Below are 18501 nucleotides of genomic sequence, written 5' to 3' on the forward strand. Positions count from 1 at the left end.
CAAGGCTGAAATAGATACGGGCTTCAAGATCCTGTAGCCTTTTGTCCTGCATAGCCAGTAAACTGTCGGTGAAAATCCCCCTTCCTTTTCTGTCAGGTAGTGCTTGGAAAGAGCTTGAAATGATTCAGAATCCCATGGCAGTTTTGAAAGATAACTGTGACTAACCTATGTAACTGGTCCATTTTTTGGGGGAAAGCTGTGGTTTGCCATCCCAACACTCCTTCAGCAGCTGGAGTTGAAGGGTAGAAGAGCTGTGTGTGTCTGGTACACCACAGCATTGCAAGGCTGCCTTGCAAATACTGCATATTTCTTAAAGAGAAGTTGAGTTCTGTAAGCTGTTCCCAACCAATCTGATTTTTTCATCTGTTTTAATGAGAAAGGGAAGCTCTAAAATTGGGTGTTAATAACAGCTAGAAGTCAGCTTCTCAAATCTTGTTACAATTCCCCCATTTTTGTTTTTTGATTTGTAAAAGATGGTTTGGCAGGCATTTCAGGAAAATTCAGGCTAGAAACAATAAGCCAGATTTTTCTTTCATTTACTCTTAAATATATATCCAGAATAACTCTGCAAATATTGGCACAATTACTGTAGATTTACAGTACTTCATAGAGGGTTGAAAACAGCCCAGCATTTATTATATGTAGCAGACTGGACGGCTGTGTAGTCTTTACTAGGATAAGTGGTAAAGCATTGGATCCAGAAGTTAAATGACATGAAATTTTATTATGGAAGGTATTTGCTAAAAAGCAAAGAAGTTACAAGTTGAAATGGGGGAAGACAAGGCAGAGTTTCAAATGTGGGACCTAGCACTGCATATTGATATATAAGATTGTGTATAAACACATGGATCTGCATGACAGACAAAACTACAGGCAGACTGTAGGACTGGGTCCTTATTTACTATTCCTGTCTCTTTCTTCTCTTCTGTTATCACTAAGGAGCTCAGGAGCTCTCTTTGAATTATTAAAAGAGGGTGGGACGTTGTTGAATTTCTTTTTTTTTGCAAGTCTCACAATATTAGGTGTGGTGTTTTTTTTTTTTAAAGCCCCATCTTCTGGAATCTGGTGAGAATATTACCTTCCATTTAAAACAAACCAAGAATTAGAAATTTTCTAGCACTCGTGCTTCTAGAATAGTTATGAAATACTTCCCAGATGTATGCATAAGGTTCAGACCAAAAGCCAACTGATTTGTTGTCTCTAAAACATTTCATATTTTTAAGTTGGTCACAGTTTTTGAACATTCAGTTTGAAATCCTGGAACTGTTTTCTTCTCTCTCCGTTAGTACTTCAACGCGGATGTTTTTTAATCAGATGTTCGTGCTTTAAACTTTAAATGGATGTTACAAATGAGGCTTTATCTATGCAAAAAAAGAACTGGTTTGTTTTAAAGTTAAACCACTTTCAGGGCAAATTAACATTTGAAGCTCTAGATTTTGTAAGATATGTATATCAGCCTCAGTACAGAAAAGCACTTTAAAGATGCTTATTGAGTTTCCTAAAATAGGCATATTTTCTTGAGTCCTGACTATCCTATTGATTATTCCTCCAAAAAGCAGCATGAATATTCATGATGCATGAATATTTTCAGTAAGGGTAGGATTTCTTCAGGACATACACAAGAACTGTATGTGTCTTAAAGCGAGTAATTAATTTCAAATACAGATGGAGCCTTTGGAGCTCTGAAAGTCTGCCGATTCACATCTGCCTGTATTTTTTAACATGGATATATGTATATATTTTTATACCCAGAAGATACCCACACCTTCACTTCTGTGGTCTTTGTGTCTGCAAACAGCTCTCTCTCCAGCTAAAAATACTGGTGGACATTTAAGTTACAGTAGACCATTGATGCTGTGGGCTTCATAAAGATAAAGCTCACCTGGTAGGAGTGAGCTGCAGAGCTCGCTGGCAGACATGGTATTGAAGTGAGAAACCTTAACGAAATAGATGCAGGCCTCTCAGCAGGGTGGGCTCTCAGCAGGATGGGCTCTTGAGATAAGGGAGGAGCTGCAACTACTGAGTCCCAAGATAAGGAAGGGGAATTCAAAGAATGCTAAATTGACATGCTGAAGAGACCTAATTGGGTGAAAAGCCATAAGAGGAAGAAGAGGAATCTTCAATCTTCATCCTGAAGACCCCTGCCCAAGACCATCAGGAGACATTGCGCAGGCGCAACGGGGAGGGACTTGGGACGGGATTTATGATAATGATTTCTCAAAACTAATTGTAATATCTCTCCCTATTCTCGGGATTATCATGAATATGTAAACACTTACGCTATAGAAAGGAGCTGCTTTTCGCTCCAAAATGTGCACGTTTGTGGAGGAGCGATCCCCCGTGCACCCAGCGCTGAATAAACATACCTTCTGTATAACCTTACTGGTTGTAAAGTTGTGACTCCGCACGTCAGTATGCTCTGCAATACTTAAGTACTGTCCAGGAATAATAGGGCCGATGCTGAGATGCAGGTGAGTGGATGATTTCGGTTGATGTGGTCTGGCACTGAAGATGTAATGAGAATTGTAGAGTACGAGTTGAGGACAAGGCACAGGGCTGAGAGGCAGGAGAGAAGAGTTATATTCCCAGTCCATTGGAACTCTGCACTGGGCAAATCAGTTGCCCATTGATGTAGCTGAGTTGTCTGGGCCAGCGTGGAAATTTTTAGCTGCTCTTTGAAGAGCTCTTTGAGAGCTTCCTGAGGAAGGATTGCAGGAGATTGCTCTAGGTGGCACAGCATGAAGAGGTAACCTGGCTATGTCTGGTTTGGTTTTGTACAATGAGAGCAATGTGTGTTTCTTTTGGGGCAAGTAAATTTAGAAATGTTTCTGTTTGTTTATTTTATTGAAAATTCAAATCTTAACTACTCCAGTGGGTGTAGAGCTAATAAAATAGTGGCATCACAAGAGCTGAGGTTGTGTCAATGTACAAATTGGGACCTCTGGTTTTCAGAGTACTGATAAAGTAATTTGAGGTGTGTCTACACACAGACATCATTTCTGCTTTCCTCTGTAGGTGGATATTCACATTCCAGGTTAAGAAAGCCATATGTGTAAAACACAACCCATGTACCTTTATTCTAGAATAGCAATGTCTGTGTACCTGAGCTAATTGGGAAGAACAGAGGTACCAAAAGCTTTAGCTGAGGCAGTGCAAACTGGCTATGAATGCTTCATCCCCTTTTCCCCCTAGCCAATAGACAGTTTAGGTACAGTTTGATTTTTCTGAATAAACTGGAATAGGCCTCTCAAAGAAAACTAGGTGTCTGTACTGGGGGGCTGCACAGCTTCCAGTGCTGCTGTTTTAGACGCTGCTACAAGTTTGTGCATAGACAAGGCCCAAGAGAGTTATGGTGGAGCTATTAGAAGGGGAAGTGATTTTTTTCTTAGACTGATTAAAATTCTTTGGGCTTTCTGTTTGTTTGTTTTTAAACACCTATTTAGCTTTTAATTAACATTTAAGAGAAAGGAAGCTGGTTAAATATTCAATACCTCCTCCCTTTCAATTAAGGTAGAACAGTACGCAATGCATGATGAGGCCTCTGGGAAGTATGGAAAAGTGGAGAAGAGCAGGCTCCTGATTATCATTTTCAGGGGGACTAGAAAGGTGAAACCCATCTGATTAATATTACCATTAACAATAATAATGCTGAGGCTTTTTTTGAACATCAGAAAGCAGTTTAAAAATGCTTTAAAACTGTATATGCTGGCCTTTGTCTTTAAATACCTTAACTTTTCCCATCCTGTTCTTTACTTATTTCAGGAGGCAAGGATGGGGGATTTTTGAATACACCTTTCCAGTAGCTTAGTAGAGAGGCTGCAGATGCTGGAGAAGTTATTCTTCATGCTACGTGCCCTTATTTTCATTTTGATGCAGTTCTTTCAGTCCCAGCAAGTCAGCAGCCTCAAACCATATGGCCCTGAAAGCTCAATCAAGCAAGTGGGAAAGAGCTATGTTGCCACCATGCTCTGTGAGTCTGTTATCCCTCAAAATTGCACATAAAACATTCAGAAAAGAATGCCACAATGAAAGAAATTGATTGGAAAAATATACTAGTATTTATAATTCAATAAATACCTTTTCTAAACTTAAATTCCTTCTTTTTGACTTTGTGTATGCTAATTTATCTAACAAAATGCTTCTTTGGTTAGCAATCCTGTTTAAAACAGAATTATGGTAACTAAAAAAAAGACCATTTTACATTATGGAAATGCCTCAAACCACTGCCCAAAAGGTGTATTTTTTAAGCTTGCTATTTCTTTTAGCGTGGTGAGACAACTTACCTGTAGAAAGTGCTTTGTTTATATCAAATATCATACAAAAATGATTTTTTTAATCATTGTGTTACATAAACAGATTTTTAAAATGGAATTGCTGGCACCAGATATCAGTTGTGTAAATGTATATGCTTGAGTGAGTGGTTGCTTTTTCTTAAGGAATGAACAGATAGCAGATGGTAAAATGCATAGCTATTGAATATGTTTCATATCCTGTGACTTCAAGTTTTACTGGATATATGCATTTATTTTTTAAAACCAGAAATAAATGTTTTGAAAAAAGATTTCTGACTGCATATAAATCAAGAATTTCCAATTCAACTATAAAATTAGCTTATTGTGATGACCTACTATCAAATGCATGGTGACAGTATGAGTTTTTTAAGTAGCTGCTCTCTTACCTGTTGTGTGGTGACCTATTCAGTTCTCTGGCTTTTTATTTTCAAAAAAAACCCCAAGGTATTTCCTCCATGATTCTTTCCTCCAAATACATAAACACATGAGTAGCTTTACATGTATGTCTGTCTTGTGACTACTCATCAGTCGAGTTAATGATGTGTATTTACTGGCTGGACTAAAACAAGAATTAGTCCAATTAGTTCAATAATTGGTTATTTACCAAATATTTTCTGAATTATTGAGAGTCCATTTCTACCTCAGCTGTAAATAACAGAAAATCTCCCATTAATTTCTGCTAAAGTGGTATTTTTTCTTTTAAAAACATTTTTTCATAGCTTTTTGTTTCAAAACCCTATTCATAGAAATTAGAGGAAAATTTCACAGTTCCAGAGAATAATGAAAATAACACCTTCTGTCAGAAGGTTCATATTTAAGTCAAACTGTAATCCAGATGAACTTAACACCATGTGAAGATTTATTTTATTTTACTTATAAAGGAAAAAGGCTGAAAGAAGTAGCATGCATATATCTGGAAATAGTCAAATTCTGTTATCTAGAAAATTCTTTACTACTTATATTATTAAAAGTTACGTGAGCAACCTAAGACAGAAGTCTCTGAATTGGTTGACCTCAGAGGTGTATCCTTTAGATGCAAATACCACTAATGTCAGTTTTATCTCAGCTGGATATATAAATTATATCCAGTTACAGCAAGCCCGTGGTAGAAGATGATGAAGTTAAAGAGCTGATGAAGGCAGAGGCTGGTGCAAAAAGGATTTTGCCTGTGGATTTTGGAACAGGGTCTCCTGCCTATCTAGATAGCATGGAATTCCTGTTGTGAGGAGAGGAGATGAGATGGTAGAGAATGCTCTGCCCCTTTCTCAGCTTGCTCCTAGTCATTCTCCGATAAGAGCATCTTCAGGAGGAGTTAGAGGGAAAGCAGAGATCAGTTCAGCAGAAGACGTGCAAGAGGAGCTCTCCTACATATGGAGGAGAAATCGGGTCTTGTCTCCAGGAGGCCATGGTGTAGATAGATACTTTACTAAACTAGAAGCAAATACAAGTCTTGCAAACATTTGTGCTACACCCACAGAGATATGTAGATAAACCTCAATGTTACTCTTTCTGTATATTTTTTTTTTCTCTTTTTTTGTCCAGATTCTCCGAAGCAGTTGCATGGTAAGGACAATACTGATGAAAAGCAGTATCAGTAAATCAATAACTTTTTTCTTTCGCTTTAAGGTGAACACATACAAGAAACCAATCCACCTCATTCACTGAAGAAGGATGTAGAAAACATGGGGAAAGGTAAAATAAACAAGGGCCTCTTATGTCATAAAACTGCTCTTTGTTTTAATAGAATATGAGGATAATAGGGGGCGCTTTTGTTCTGCACCATATTTTAAGCTTGATGTGAGAGATGAGAAACCAGGCCTGTGAGAAACTAAGAAAAACAGCCTGAGAAAGTGGGACGTGACACTTGTCAAGTAACATATGAATAATATATGGACTTTTGGGTGGATATAATTGAGATTAATGCATATATATCAATCAATACATGACACTAATATAATACTTTAATATATTACATTGATTTATATTCATGGCTTTCTGCACAAAATCTATTGTAGGTCTATGCAACATTTTTTTTTATAACTGCTAAAATATTTTGTCTTATAGTAATGAATTGCTCTGCAACCATTCTTTCAAGAATTATTTATACAGATTAGCAAAACCACTTTTCTCTTTGTTAGAGGAACTCCAGAAGGTTTTGTTTGAACAGATCAACTTATGGAGGAGACTAGAACAGGAATTCCAGATGTTGAAAGGAAATGCATCTTTCCCAGTCCTCAGTAAGACACATATCTGTGGTTTTGGTGTTATTTGTGGGTGTTTGTTGTCAGACTTAAAATGTGAGAAGCATGTTCTCAGTTTTGTTGCCAGGATCTTTGGCTTAGTTCTGCTGAGGTTGATAGCACTTCTGCTGTGGCTTTTCAGGCTGCCCAAGCAGGTCTTTTGTAGGGAAAATTTGAAGCTGGATGCCTATTTTGGTGTATATTTTACTGGCTTTGATAACATTGAATACAGTGAGTAGACAGAAACACATCTGGGGCTTCTTGGGGTACAGCGATGTTGGTGGTCTTAACCAGCTTCTTGGAGGCTTTTGAAGACAGGATACTTTATAGTCATCTTTAGGTGGTTCTAGCTGATGCTGGAGAATTGATTTTTGCCTGTGTTTAAGGAGTAGAAAGACCTGTTAGGATTTTTCTTCTTGAGATGGGCTATTTGAGATGGCCCTTTTACCATGGCTGATGAGCAGGGTGCTGCTATCCAGGGGTGGTGGAATGTCCTGGGCATGTGTTAAATAAAACAAAATGGACACTTAGTAGGGTTTTTGTGAAGCTGCCAGAAAGTTGAACCGCATACACAGGGATATGGAAAAAGACCTATTGATCGAGGCCTTTTGAATTACACTGGCAGTAACAGAGGAAAGTGCTTCGGGAGAAATCGTGTAGATCAGGACAAGGTAGAAGACACAGTAAGGGCTCTCCAACATGTAATGAATGTAATGTTACAGAGCTGGAGTGATCAGGGCATCCCCATTGCTCTCTGCCCATCTGTAACACAGTAGCATGCAGAGATCAGTACTGTCATGCAGGCTTCCTTATGCCTGGCTGTCACGGCTCTGCAGCTGCCTGCCCAGACAGTCCCCCAGTTCAGTATTAAGTGCAACCTAAAGGAAAAAGCGTGTTTGAGCCCACCTTTTGCTTCTTCATGAAGTCTAAAGGAGGTCTGACAGTATCTCCATTCAATATTTTCCTAATGTTGATGTTGTGGGTTCTTTTTTAAACTCTGCTTTTTAAAACTCTTCCTTTTTGTCCTTGTAGTCCTGTGAGACTATACGTGGATGGAGCACTGCAGAGTTACTTGACTCGCAGCAAGTCAAGATAGATACATTAAAACCTTCCCAGACTGATTGTCAGGCTCTTCTGCCATTTTCTAACTTTTCTTAACTCCTGCATGACTGAAATGTCTGACCAGCACTCAATGCAAAATGCCCTTGTGCTTGTTTATTATAGTTTTCTGAAGAGTTCAGAAACTCTGTTTTTTTAGTCCTCCAAGTTCCTTCATAAAAACTCTAGGGACAAAAACCAGTATTGCCAGTACCCCTGAGGTAAGTCAGTCAACCAAAACCTACTGCTGCAAGCTGAGGAATGTTGCACCTCCTTGGATTTCAGGAAAAGGCGGGAACGCAGACAGCATTTTCCTATTATTTAAAGAAAATAATTTTTTTCCATTTCTGTAGCATCAGATAGAGTAAGTTCAGGGAAGCAGGGGAGTGTGAGGACTCTGGGAATGACTCCATCTTTAGCCCAAATATTGAAAGATGTAGACAGCCTCATAAATAAAGAAGAGCCACCTGAGGTGATACAGATATTAATGAAAGGAGGATATCCTCATCCTTCAGTATAAATTCAGTCATTACTTGGGTTTAGGAGTGAGGTAATTTTCAAATAATTTGTGTAGATCAAAACACTGATGTGTGGTATTGGTGAAATGGCATCTTGGAGTTTTGCCATTCAGGTCACTCATTTATCCTTTTGTTCTTCTACAGTAAAATTAATGCTCTGTCATTGCCATGTAAATAAACACTGCAATTAAACTACATGAAATACAATTCAAATAAAAGAAAAGAACACGTACGGCTGACCAAGGAAATGGTAACTGCGTATGCTGGCTTGAAGATGTGGTTTCAATGTACCACAAAGTAGTGGTCAATTTTCTTCAGGATTAAAATAGAAAACAGACAATGTACTATAAACAATACAAGTGACCGTAAAACCTATTTACAGATTTAGATTTATAAAAAAAACCCCTCCTCCATATATAATAACACAAGAAAAAGGGTCTTCTGTAAAGCAAATAAGTGTAAAATCCAAGATAAGTGGAGGTTGTCCTCTAGAGCTGTATGTGTTCTGGCAAAAGATGGGGTCTGTTCTAGGGTCTTGCTGCCAGGTGAGGCTGATGCTTTAGGTCAGGTATTAGAAACTATTTGTTTTGCCAGGTTTCCCAAGTTACTAACTGCTTGTGGTGGTATTGGATAGGGAAGAGCTAGGGAGAGAAGTCTTTGGAGATCCAACTAAAGGAAAGTTGAGGTACAATTAAAATTGTATTGATGGATTCATAATGGCTTGGAGACATCTGAGGCCATAAGAAGGAGGGAAGAGCAGGCAGGTAACAGGCTTTATATATCCCGATCTGGCTCACTGCATCATCAGGCTGAGTGGCCATGGGGACTGAATCTGTCCCATCCCCAAAGCTGCTGAGGACAGGGACACACTGCCAGGGTAATTCTCACTCCCATGGGTGGTGGTGGTTCTCCATGTGCTTTGTGCTGTCAGTGGATAAATAAGAAGCCTTTGGCTTTTAAGTCTTCTCAACCTTTTTTAAAAAGGAGAAAATTCATCCCTCTTTCAGGAGGGAGGCAATGTGTGAGATGTGGAAGGCAATGCTGTGTCTCTCTGAAATGTTCCTGTTGGGTTACCTGGAGTTAACTCCAAAGACATTTTTTTTGGGTCTTGCTTTTGGAACTGAGCATGTTTGGGGTGTTATACATTAATAGCATCAAACCACCACCCACAGCAGTGCTATGCAGTCTTGTGTGTAAGTGGTGTTTGGTTTCCATGCTCTCCTCGTGGAAATCACTGTTAAATGAGAACTGATCTTATTTGCAAGCTCATTCAGCAGTACTATGCTGCTCACTTCTCTGTGACTAGACCTGCTTGAAATGTAGCCTGTGATAATTTAAAAAACAGCAGGCCTTATCTTCTGCTGTTTGCACCTTTATTTTTTATATTGCTATTTTACTTGAAAGCTGCAGGTAAGGTTTTTGTTTGCATATAAGATCTCTCAATGCAGAGATCACTTGCAGAAAATAAAAAAGATCAGATCACTTAAAGAAAATAAAAGAATTTGCTGTCCTGATAGAAATATGAGCACCTGTACATGGTGACAGTGTGTTCTCCCATAACCCTCTGCTGGTTTGTACCTTTGGTGTTGGCTGGCATGCATTTTGTCTGGCTGCATTTAACAATGTGGTAATAAAATGGCAGAGACATAGCCTGGATAGTTAAAGTATTTAATTTTGTGTTAAGAAAACTATTTAAATATTCATATCTTTTCTCTTGGGTATTGCTTATGGCTTTGTAAGCATTCAGACTCAGATAAATGCTGCCAGAGAAAGCTATGTCCTTACCGTTAACACCCCATTTCCACAGTGAGCTTGGACATTTGCAGTGCAGGACTGAGCAAGATTTCTGAGCTATTTGTTCCCAGAGCTGATGAGCCTGTGAAGAGTCAGTTGGGAGGAAAGTGTTGAGGAGAGAAGGAAAATTACTCCATATAGCCTACTAGGAGTGAAACTGGAGGACCTACATAGTAGCTAGCACAGCTCTATCAGCCTTTAGTGACCAGGACAGGAGGCGGTCACCTTTTTATACTGTATGGCTTTTTTGGGGCAATTGCAAACCTGCTTTATTTCTGTTGGCTTCTTTTTCTGGTTGAGTTGGAATAAAGGGAATAGGCTGAAAAATTCTGTGGGCATTTACTTGAACTGTGAAGAACTTTATTAAGATAATGTCGTCATGTCCTTTTCTACATGGCCATGCTGGACTGCTGATGGTTTCAGCCTGACAAATTTTCTCACTCTGTTTCATTGCTATTTTCTTGTCATCCTGAAGTGCCTCCTTGCCTTTTAAACAACAACTTTCACTCATCATTCAGAGAAGGCAAAATTCTTGTGTGAAAGAGGAGGACAGAGCTCTGCCCATTTGTACTTTCTTCCAGCCCCTTCCTATGCCCACACTTGATGGGGACACGTCCCCTTTCCCTACAGGTGAGGTACATCCTTCCTCTCCACTGTATCATGCCACAGCTGCTCATTGCTTTCCTGCTTTTGGGTTTGGGAGGTTGTGGTGAGGCTGTACAGCTGGTTTGGGAGCAAGTGAGCTCCCAGCACTGTGGCAGCACACAGAGTATTAATAAGAGCCACTTGTTCTCACCTGGGCTCAAATCTTTCCATTGCAATTTAGGTATTTCTGTGACTCCTGTTACTGTGCTATCGAAGTATCCCACAGTCATTTAACCCATTAATCCTCCCAACGCACTTGGCAGATGAAGCAGTGTTATTATTCCTGCTTTAGTGGTGATGAAAGGAGGCATGGAGAGACACATGCATGGAGTACAGTAGAGCAGGTATTGAACCCAGGGCTTCCTGAGCCCTGGGCTAGTGTCCCAGCAACCAGCATGACTATTTAACTCTCTTAATTGGTTAGTTGTAAATAAACCATTTTAGCTGCCTTGGCCTTGTAGTTCCCTTCTCCAAGCTTTGTGTGTTGAAGTGCTCCATGCTGTTTTCTGTTGACATTCACCTTGCTGTTTCTGTGGTCCAGGACAGGCTTGTTTCCTGGATCAAAATTATATTGGTTGGAATGGGTTTTCTTTCCTCTTCCATTTAATTAGCCCATTATTGCACCCAGGTCTCCATCATGCAACTCTCCAAGTTATTTGCTTTCTTGTCAATAGTTTTGTTTATATTTTTCTTTTTCCCACCCTCCAACAGCAATGTTATGGAACACAGACCAGCAGTTAATCTTCTACCAAATGAAGTTTTGTCTGAAATGGTTACTGAGGAGGAAAATAAGGGAAGGAGGAGCTACTGGAGCAGGAAGGCTGGCCTGTGCTGTAAGCCAGCTGTCCAGGATCTCTCTTTTGAAGACTTTTTCCCTCTTGAGTTCCGCATCACTGTTTATGGAGCTTTAGTCTGAGTTTTGTTCAAAGCCGTCAGCACTACGTTACAAGCTACAAATCAAATCATGCATCCTTGAATGCTTTCTCTTCTCATATGTTGGACATCACTATTGATGTTAACAGATTTATGCCAAAGCAAAGAGCAGGTTTTGCTCTTCTCTTCAGTGTTGGTAGAAGTTTGACTAATGACTGCAGAGTCTTGCCCATTGAGAAAAATAACTGTGGGAATAAATGCTAGCAACAGAAACTTAGCAGACTACATTTGCTAATTAGGGAAGTAGCTGAACCTAATTTTTCCACAGTTTTTCTGTTGTCTATAGTGTCTCCTACTAGGCAAGTTTTTGTTAGGCACGTGTTTTAATTGGGTGAAGGGCTTTGTAGTGCTTCATGGTTACTCAGTAGTGATTGGGTTTGATTTAATTTGATTTATATGAATTCTGCTGTGTGGTCTCTGTTTTAATCACTGCATCTACTTTTATTTTTCTCCCCTCATAGATAATTTTCAAGATCAGATGAAGCGGGGACTGGCATACAGAGAAGAAATAGTACAGCAGCTACAAATTGTAAGTTTGCCTTCTCTGCTAAAAATGTTATGAACTGTCACTTTATGTGCTTTATGCTTTATGTCACATTTTTTTAAATGCACTCCTCAAACTTTTCCTTTGTGAGCCATGCAGATGTACTGTTACTGAGCTCATATTACCTTATACTTAGCAAAATGTAAGCATGCAGTTCTCAGCTGGTTTAGAGTCTAATTACCTGGAGATTTACTTTCATACAGTAACCAGATGGGTCTTCATGTTTCAACTAAACAAAATGTGTTGACTCAACATCGAGAGGTGCTTCTTCAGAGAGAAACTTGAAGACTGAATCAGTAAAGCTTAGGTAGTGAAATGTTTCTACCTTGTACGAGTTGCCAAGGGGTGCTTTTCAGCCCTCAGTAGGGAATCCGTGCGAGGCCAGCTTCTCACCGGCAAATAAACCTTAGGACATGTCTTTTTCAAATTTCAGCCACTAGAAGAAGTGCTTAACTCAGCAGTAAAGGATCAAGTTGCCAAAACACAGTTCAGTGCAGGCACGCATTGCTGTTTGGTCTCTTGCTTGTTATTTTAAAATCAAGAGGGATTTTGCAGGTGTGTGTTAGTGTAACTCTAGTTCATTGCATACAACTGTGCTGTTTTGAAAACTTGACATACTTAATCCAGTACAAGTGGAGTATGAAAAGCTGTTTCTTACTCAGATACTGCTTAGCATGGTTTTAAGAGCAGGGCATCTTAATGAATGGCAGGCTATCAGCTAACGCTTGTTTTGCTAGTGCTTTTTCTGTGATCCGTCTGACATTATTCAACAGGGGTTTTTTTGAGGCAGGCTTGTCAAATATCCCCACTTAACTGAATCAGCCCTGTGCTCAAGCATCTAAATTTTCCTTGTGCTTGTCATAGACCCTGGTGCAGAGAAGGCATTGTTCAGCCTTCTGGTACTGTAATTTTCTAACTGATAAATTAGGACATAAAAATAAATCTGAAGGCCAGGACTGTCAAACTTGTGCGCCTATGTTTAGAGGCATTTAGGAGTGGACTTGTTTTTAGAGCTGCCGAACATTCCTGCTCCCTGTTCCTGCTGACTTCAGAGATTTCAATGAGAGATGGAGGGTGCTTGAAAGAGGTTGTTTATGGAGGAAATTCAAGTCCAGAACATCTTTGGAGATTTTTTGCTCCTGGTCTTCATTCTTTTCCCTTAATGCGTCCAGTAGTTACTGTGTTCCCCTTTGTCTTCCGATGCTAGACAGGGAGTTTGGCTCAGTCTGTGAATTGCATTGTCACGGAAGATGGTAGTTAGGATGCCATCCTGAAAAGTACTTCCCCTGCTGCTTTGGGTTTGAGGCAGGTGACCTGTCTGATTCCTGCTCTGAAGCACATTTAAGCACAAAGTTTGTGGGCCCACTTCAGCCTTTCTCTCTTGTGTCAACTGAACTTGGAGCTAACTCTCCCTCCCAGGGAGAGAATGGATCATCTCTGCCGTTCACTTTGTGGCCCAGTTGTGAAGTTGTTTCTGAAACTGGATATCCCAGACCTTCAGCAAGCCAGCTGTGGTGGTTTTTCTGATTTACAAGTAGAGAAATCACAAGGTTCAGTGTAGTGCTTTTTCTCGGGCAGGAGAAGAAATATGATCATGTAATTCACAGCCTTTTCACTTACTGATGCATGCTACAGAAAGACTAATAGTCATTTAATCATTAAACAGAGCTGCTTGAATGTACTTATAGAGAATAGTTTCAATATTTAATGTACTGCACCAACAATTCAGGACTTCTTCACTCACTGTGGTTGCCTGAGTTGAATTATTACTAACAGAAATGTTGTCAAATCATCAGTAAGTCCTTATGCTCACATTTGGGTATCCCACCCGATATCAGTGAGGCAGGTTGTGTATCAGTGAGACCAATAAAAGGATGTTCGCATATGAAGAACTGAGAGACTGCTGCAAATAACAAGTGTGTTTAAGATGGCTGCAGAAATCTTCAGTGATGTTTTGGTTGATAACTGAAATGGACTCAGCACTTTTGATGTCGTAATCCCTGCGGTTACTTTAATTCATTCATGTGAATATATCTTGTATGGTTATATCTAGAATTAAGATTAATGAGCTGACTGTGCTAACCATAGAACTCCTTTGACCTTCTTGGGTTATGGCATGGATGAATTAAAGCTTTTGGTGCAGAATACACAAAAAGCATGGTTACTTTTTTGTTTGTTTGTTGTTGTTTTGTTTTTAATAGGGGCAGGTTGTTTTGTTTTGTATGTACCTGAGACACTGAAATATTGCGGTAACTTCTCACAGTTCAGTACTTTTCCACAGTTCAGTGTTGCAGCTGGCCATTGTTTTTCCCTGCCACTTTGGCACAACTCAGCAGTTTCTTTTCTCCCAAGGCCTGTTTCTCATCAAAGCCTAGCTGTTGATTCAGAGGCTGTGCAGGGCTGACAGGCCGATATCTCCCACATCTCCCCCTTCTTTGTTTTACAGCTGCACCTGCAAAGCTTTATCAATTAAGGTTTAGACAAACTTCAAAAAACACAGTATACATAGACAAAATTCAGAAAACACAATATACAGAAAATAATTACAAAATAAAGAAGATAACTCCTTGAGGGGCTTATCACTCCAGTCCTTGCAGTCTCTCTGCTGGTTACACACTTTATTGACATCTATACATTCTCCACTTCTGCACTTAAATTTGCCAGGTCCAGAGCACTGAATAACACTGTTACAAGTTGCTTCATCAGAGCCATCCAGACAGTCTCTCACACCATTACACTGCCTACTCCCATGGATGCAGTTCCCATCTTCACATCTGAACTGGTCTGGTCTGCAAATCCGAGAAGGGCAGTTGACTTCATCACTTCCATCCTTGCAGTCAGGATCTCCATCAGAGCACCACTTTTTGTGGATGCATTCACCTGAGCTGCATTGCATCTCTATCACACTGCCATCTGTTAGGCACGCTCTCATCACTGCCATCACACTGACCACTGATGCACACAAAATCAGATTCAGCACACGTCTTCACCACACAAGCAGTCTCATCACTGCCATCGTCTTCACCACACAAGCAGTCTCATCACTGCCATAAAGCATATGACTAAGTATTACAAAATAAGGAAGATACAGAATAGCACACTTACTTAATGGGGTACTAATATTCAGATCCGCAATTACCGGGGAACCCTGGATGCAGCGAGAATTTAGAGTACCCTTCCTCGCAAACCGGAAATCCTACGCGATGCGTCCATCCGTAGGTGAGGCATCCAACATCGCTGCAAGCAGGTCCAGCCTCCAAATCAACAGGCCAAAATAACTGGCACTTTTCTTTGAGCGGAAACATCTGATCTCATCCTCCTGTTGGGTTCCACCCAGAGCCTGGCCACCACTCAAGGGGGAAAACCAAGGGAGTTTCTAATAAGGTTAAACACTTGAGTTCTTAATTCTTAATATTGCTAAACAAAGGAAGTTGAATACACACATTCTTATAGCATTTCATCCTTATTAATAACTACATTTTGTCGAAGCTACATCTTTCACTAGTGACTAGTAAGCCTATATATTTCATTAAGGAGTTGCAATTACTGTTAGCATTTTCTCTTAAAAGAGTTGGCAACTGTAGTGTGATTAAGGACAGAGCTAGTGTATTTTGTCCTATTGCAGCAGCAAGCATTACCCATCCATTCTGCTTAAATGATCAGTCGAAGAGACCACAAACTGTTGGCACAGGGGCACCCACAGCACCCACAGCTGGCTCCTGAGTGTCCACCAAAAGCTGCCTCTCACGCCTCAGGTGTGGTCGCACACACCTTGCCGGTAACCACCGGGGACCGTGACCTGTGGAGACACAAGCATAACCTCTTCCCCGGGTTATTAAAGGATATGGTCCTTCCCAGTTACCACTTTCCAGGTTTTTTGATAACACTTGAGCCTTGCCCTGGACTTCTTGTTGATCTGGTATCTGCGACGAGAAGTGATGCAATATTGGTGGCACCTGTGAGGCAGGGGAAATGTTTAAAAAGTTCATGACGTATAATGCCTTATTTAGCCTTTCGTGAGGTGTAGATTGATACCCTCCATCTCCCCCTTTTTGTTGTTGTAATAGACACTTTAGCGTGCCATGAGTACGCTCCACAACGGCCTGTCCGGTCGGTGAGTGGGGAATGCCGGTCAGATGCTTGACTCCCCACTGTATGGCAGGACGCAAACACTGCTCCAGAAAAGGTATCAACAGACACATGTACATATTTTAACATTCCAAATGCAGCAAAGCGAGTGACGTCAGATTGCCATAATTCTGAGGAGGTGAGTCCCCGAGGGTTGACACCACTGGCTGTTGAAGAGAGGGAGTCCTCTGGTATTCAGGGCAAGTGGCAATGATGTCTTTAGCCTGACGCCTTGATAAAGAAAACTGGTTTTGCATTGCCCTGGCGTTTTGGTGGAAAAATGCATGTGAAAGCCGTGCTTGCTCAAAGACATTTGTATTAGCCACTGTAACATGTGCATAGTAACCAGAACAATGATACACACAGGTTCCTGACCAGCAAGTAATAGTAGGCGCTGCCTACTTTTCATGATCAGTTTGGCAAACATTTCTGGATGAGTAGTGACCGTCTTGTGCATTTGGTGTGACAAAAAAAAAAAAATCCATTCAACAATAACAAGAGGGTCACTAAGTGTTTCATCCCACTGAAACAGCAGAGCATAGGGCTGCCCTGGAGGGTTAAATAATATCAGTTGATACGGATGGCCGGGCACACATCGCGATGATTGTGTTTCTGAGATGGCGTTAGCTACATGGTGGAGATCTTGTTTCGCTTTCTCTGTAAGTACTCTGGGTGATGTCAGTGAAGGATCTCTTTGCAAAATATAAAGCAAGCTATGCAGATCATCATTAGTTAGGCCCAACAACAGCTGTATCCAATTTATAGCTCGTAACAGTTTCTGTAAATCATTTAAAGTCTTAACATCAGTTTTAAGTTTAACCTGTTGTGGGACAATGGTCTGTTCACAAATTCTCCACCCCAGGTACTGCCACGGTGATGATCGCTGTACCTTTTCAGGTGCTATTTGTCACCCCATTTGAGATACTGAGTCTTTGGGTAAAGCAAGAGCCTTTTCCATGATCTCCTGTGTTTCTGCTGCTATAAGGATGTCATCCATATAATGATAGATAACAGCCTGGGGGACCTGCATTCTAACAGGGCTCAAAGCCTTTGCAACAAACCACTGACACATCGTGGGGCTGTTTTTCATGCCTTGTGGCAAAACAACCCAGTGGTACTGTCTTGCAGGTTCACTACTTCAGATCAATTATTGCAAGATGCCAGTTTCAGGGAACCATTGTTGGGGAGGGCATTCCTGGCTGTAACGTACCCATATCCTCCATGGCATCATTAATGTGTCGGAGATCATGTAAAAGTCACCAGTTACCACTTTTCTTTAAAATAACAAACACCAGGGAGTTCCAAGGACTGGTGGTAGGTACGAGATGTCCTGCACTTAATTGTTCCTGAACTAAGTCATTAAGGTGGCACAACTGTTCCATTGGTGAGGGCCACTGACCCACCCACACAGGTGATTCTGTTTTCCAGGTTAGTTTCAGGGTGGGTTTAGGGGTGGGCTGTGCTGCAGTGGCCATTAAGACAAATTTGATCCAATTTGAGTTCCCCATTGAGCCATACAGTCACAACCCCATGATGTAATAGGGGTTTCCAATATAAATGGATGAATATTTGCTACCCGGTTTTCTGGGCCCCTTACATGAATGAGATCTTTGCTTTGAAACGTTACAGCATGACCACCAACCCCGAAAAGCACTCGAGTTACCCGAGCTAACGGCCAATCTGCTCACAGATATTACAGTCACATCCGCAGCAGTATCTAAAATGCCTGTCAGTTCAACAGATTCTTCTGCTTTGGTGAGGGCACATTTTACCAGAGGTCGACCTTGTGTCACTGTCTGAGCCCAAAATATTTGAGGAGTAGGTGCTGATCCAAATCCTGAGTCACCCCGGCTTCTCGGCATACTATTAGGGGGAGCCGCAGTAAAATAAACAAGCTGAGCAATTTTTGACCCTTTTGTTACTGAACACGGGGGTCCAGGGGTCCAGGCCATAATTCTGATTTCCCCTTCATAATCGGCATCTATGACCCCTGGTAAAATGAACAACACCTGTAAGGTTGTAGATGATCTTCTGACAATATCCCCCTCAGGCAGATGGTACAAGGGTGCACTCTCCCCACAGAGTACGCACCTAAATTCAAGACAACAATTAACACAGAATTACTGCCTCCGCTAGAGGAGATATTTCACCTATGACACTTCAAACACTGAGCCCGAACAAACAGGCAGCACCGATGACCCAGCGGGCGGGCACTAGGGCGCTCTGTACTAAGGAATGTTCCCTCGTCCTGCACTACCCCCCCACTGGTACAGAGTCTGCCCTGCGCTTCGTTCCTCTGCGGCCGCTTC

The 18501-nt window shown here is 40.9% G+C and overlaps 1 protein-coding gene across 1 annotated transcript in view; it reads left to right on the plus strand.

Annotated features, from left to right (window-relative positions):
- The window catches only part of LOC141917610 (SKI family transcriptional corepressor 2-like), an 18477-nt gene extending 5206 nt beyond the window's left edge, over positions 1-13271 (plus strand). The window contains 5 exon segments of the mRNA XM_074810946.1: positions 5919-5984; positions 6431-6529; positions 11982-12049; positions 12498-12561; positions 13117-13271. Of these exon segments, the coding sequence (XP_074667047.1) occupies positions 5919-5984; positions 6431-6529; positions 11982-12049; positions 12498-12561; positions 13117-13271 (452 nt within the window).
- The last annotated feature ends 5230 nt before the right edge of the window (positions 13272-18501 follow it).

Source organism: Strix aluco, chromosome W (assembly GCF_031877795.1).
Source record: "Strix aluco isolate bStrAlu1 chromosome W, bStrAlu1.hap1, whole genome shotgun sequence".
Lineage (NCBI taxonomy): Eukaryota > Metazoa > Chordata > Aves > Strigiformes > Strigidae > Strix > Strix aluco.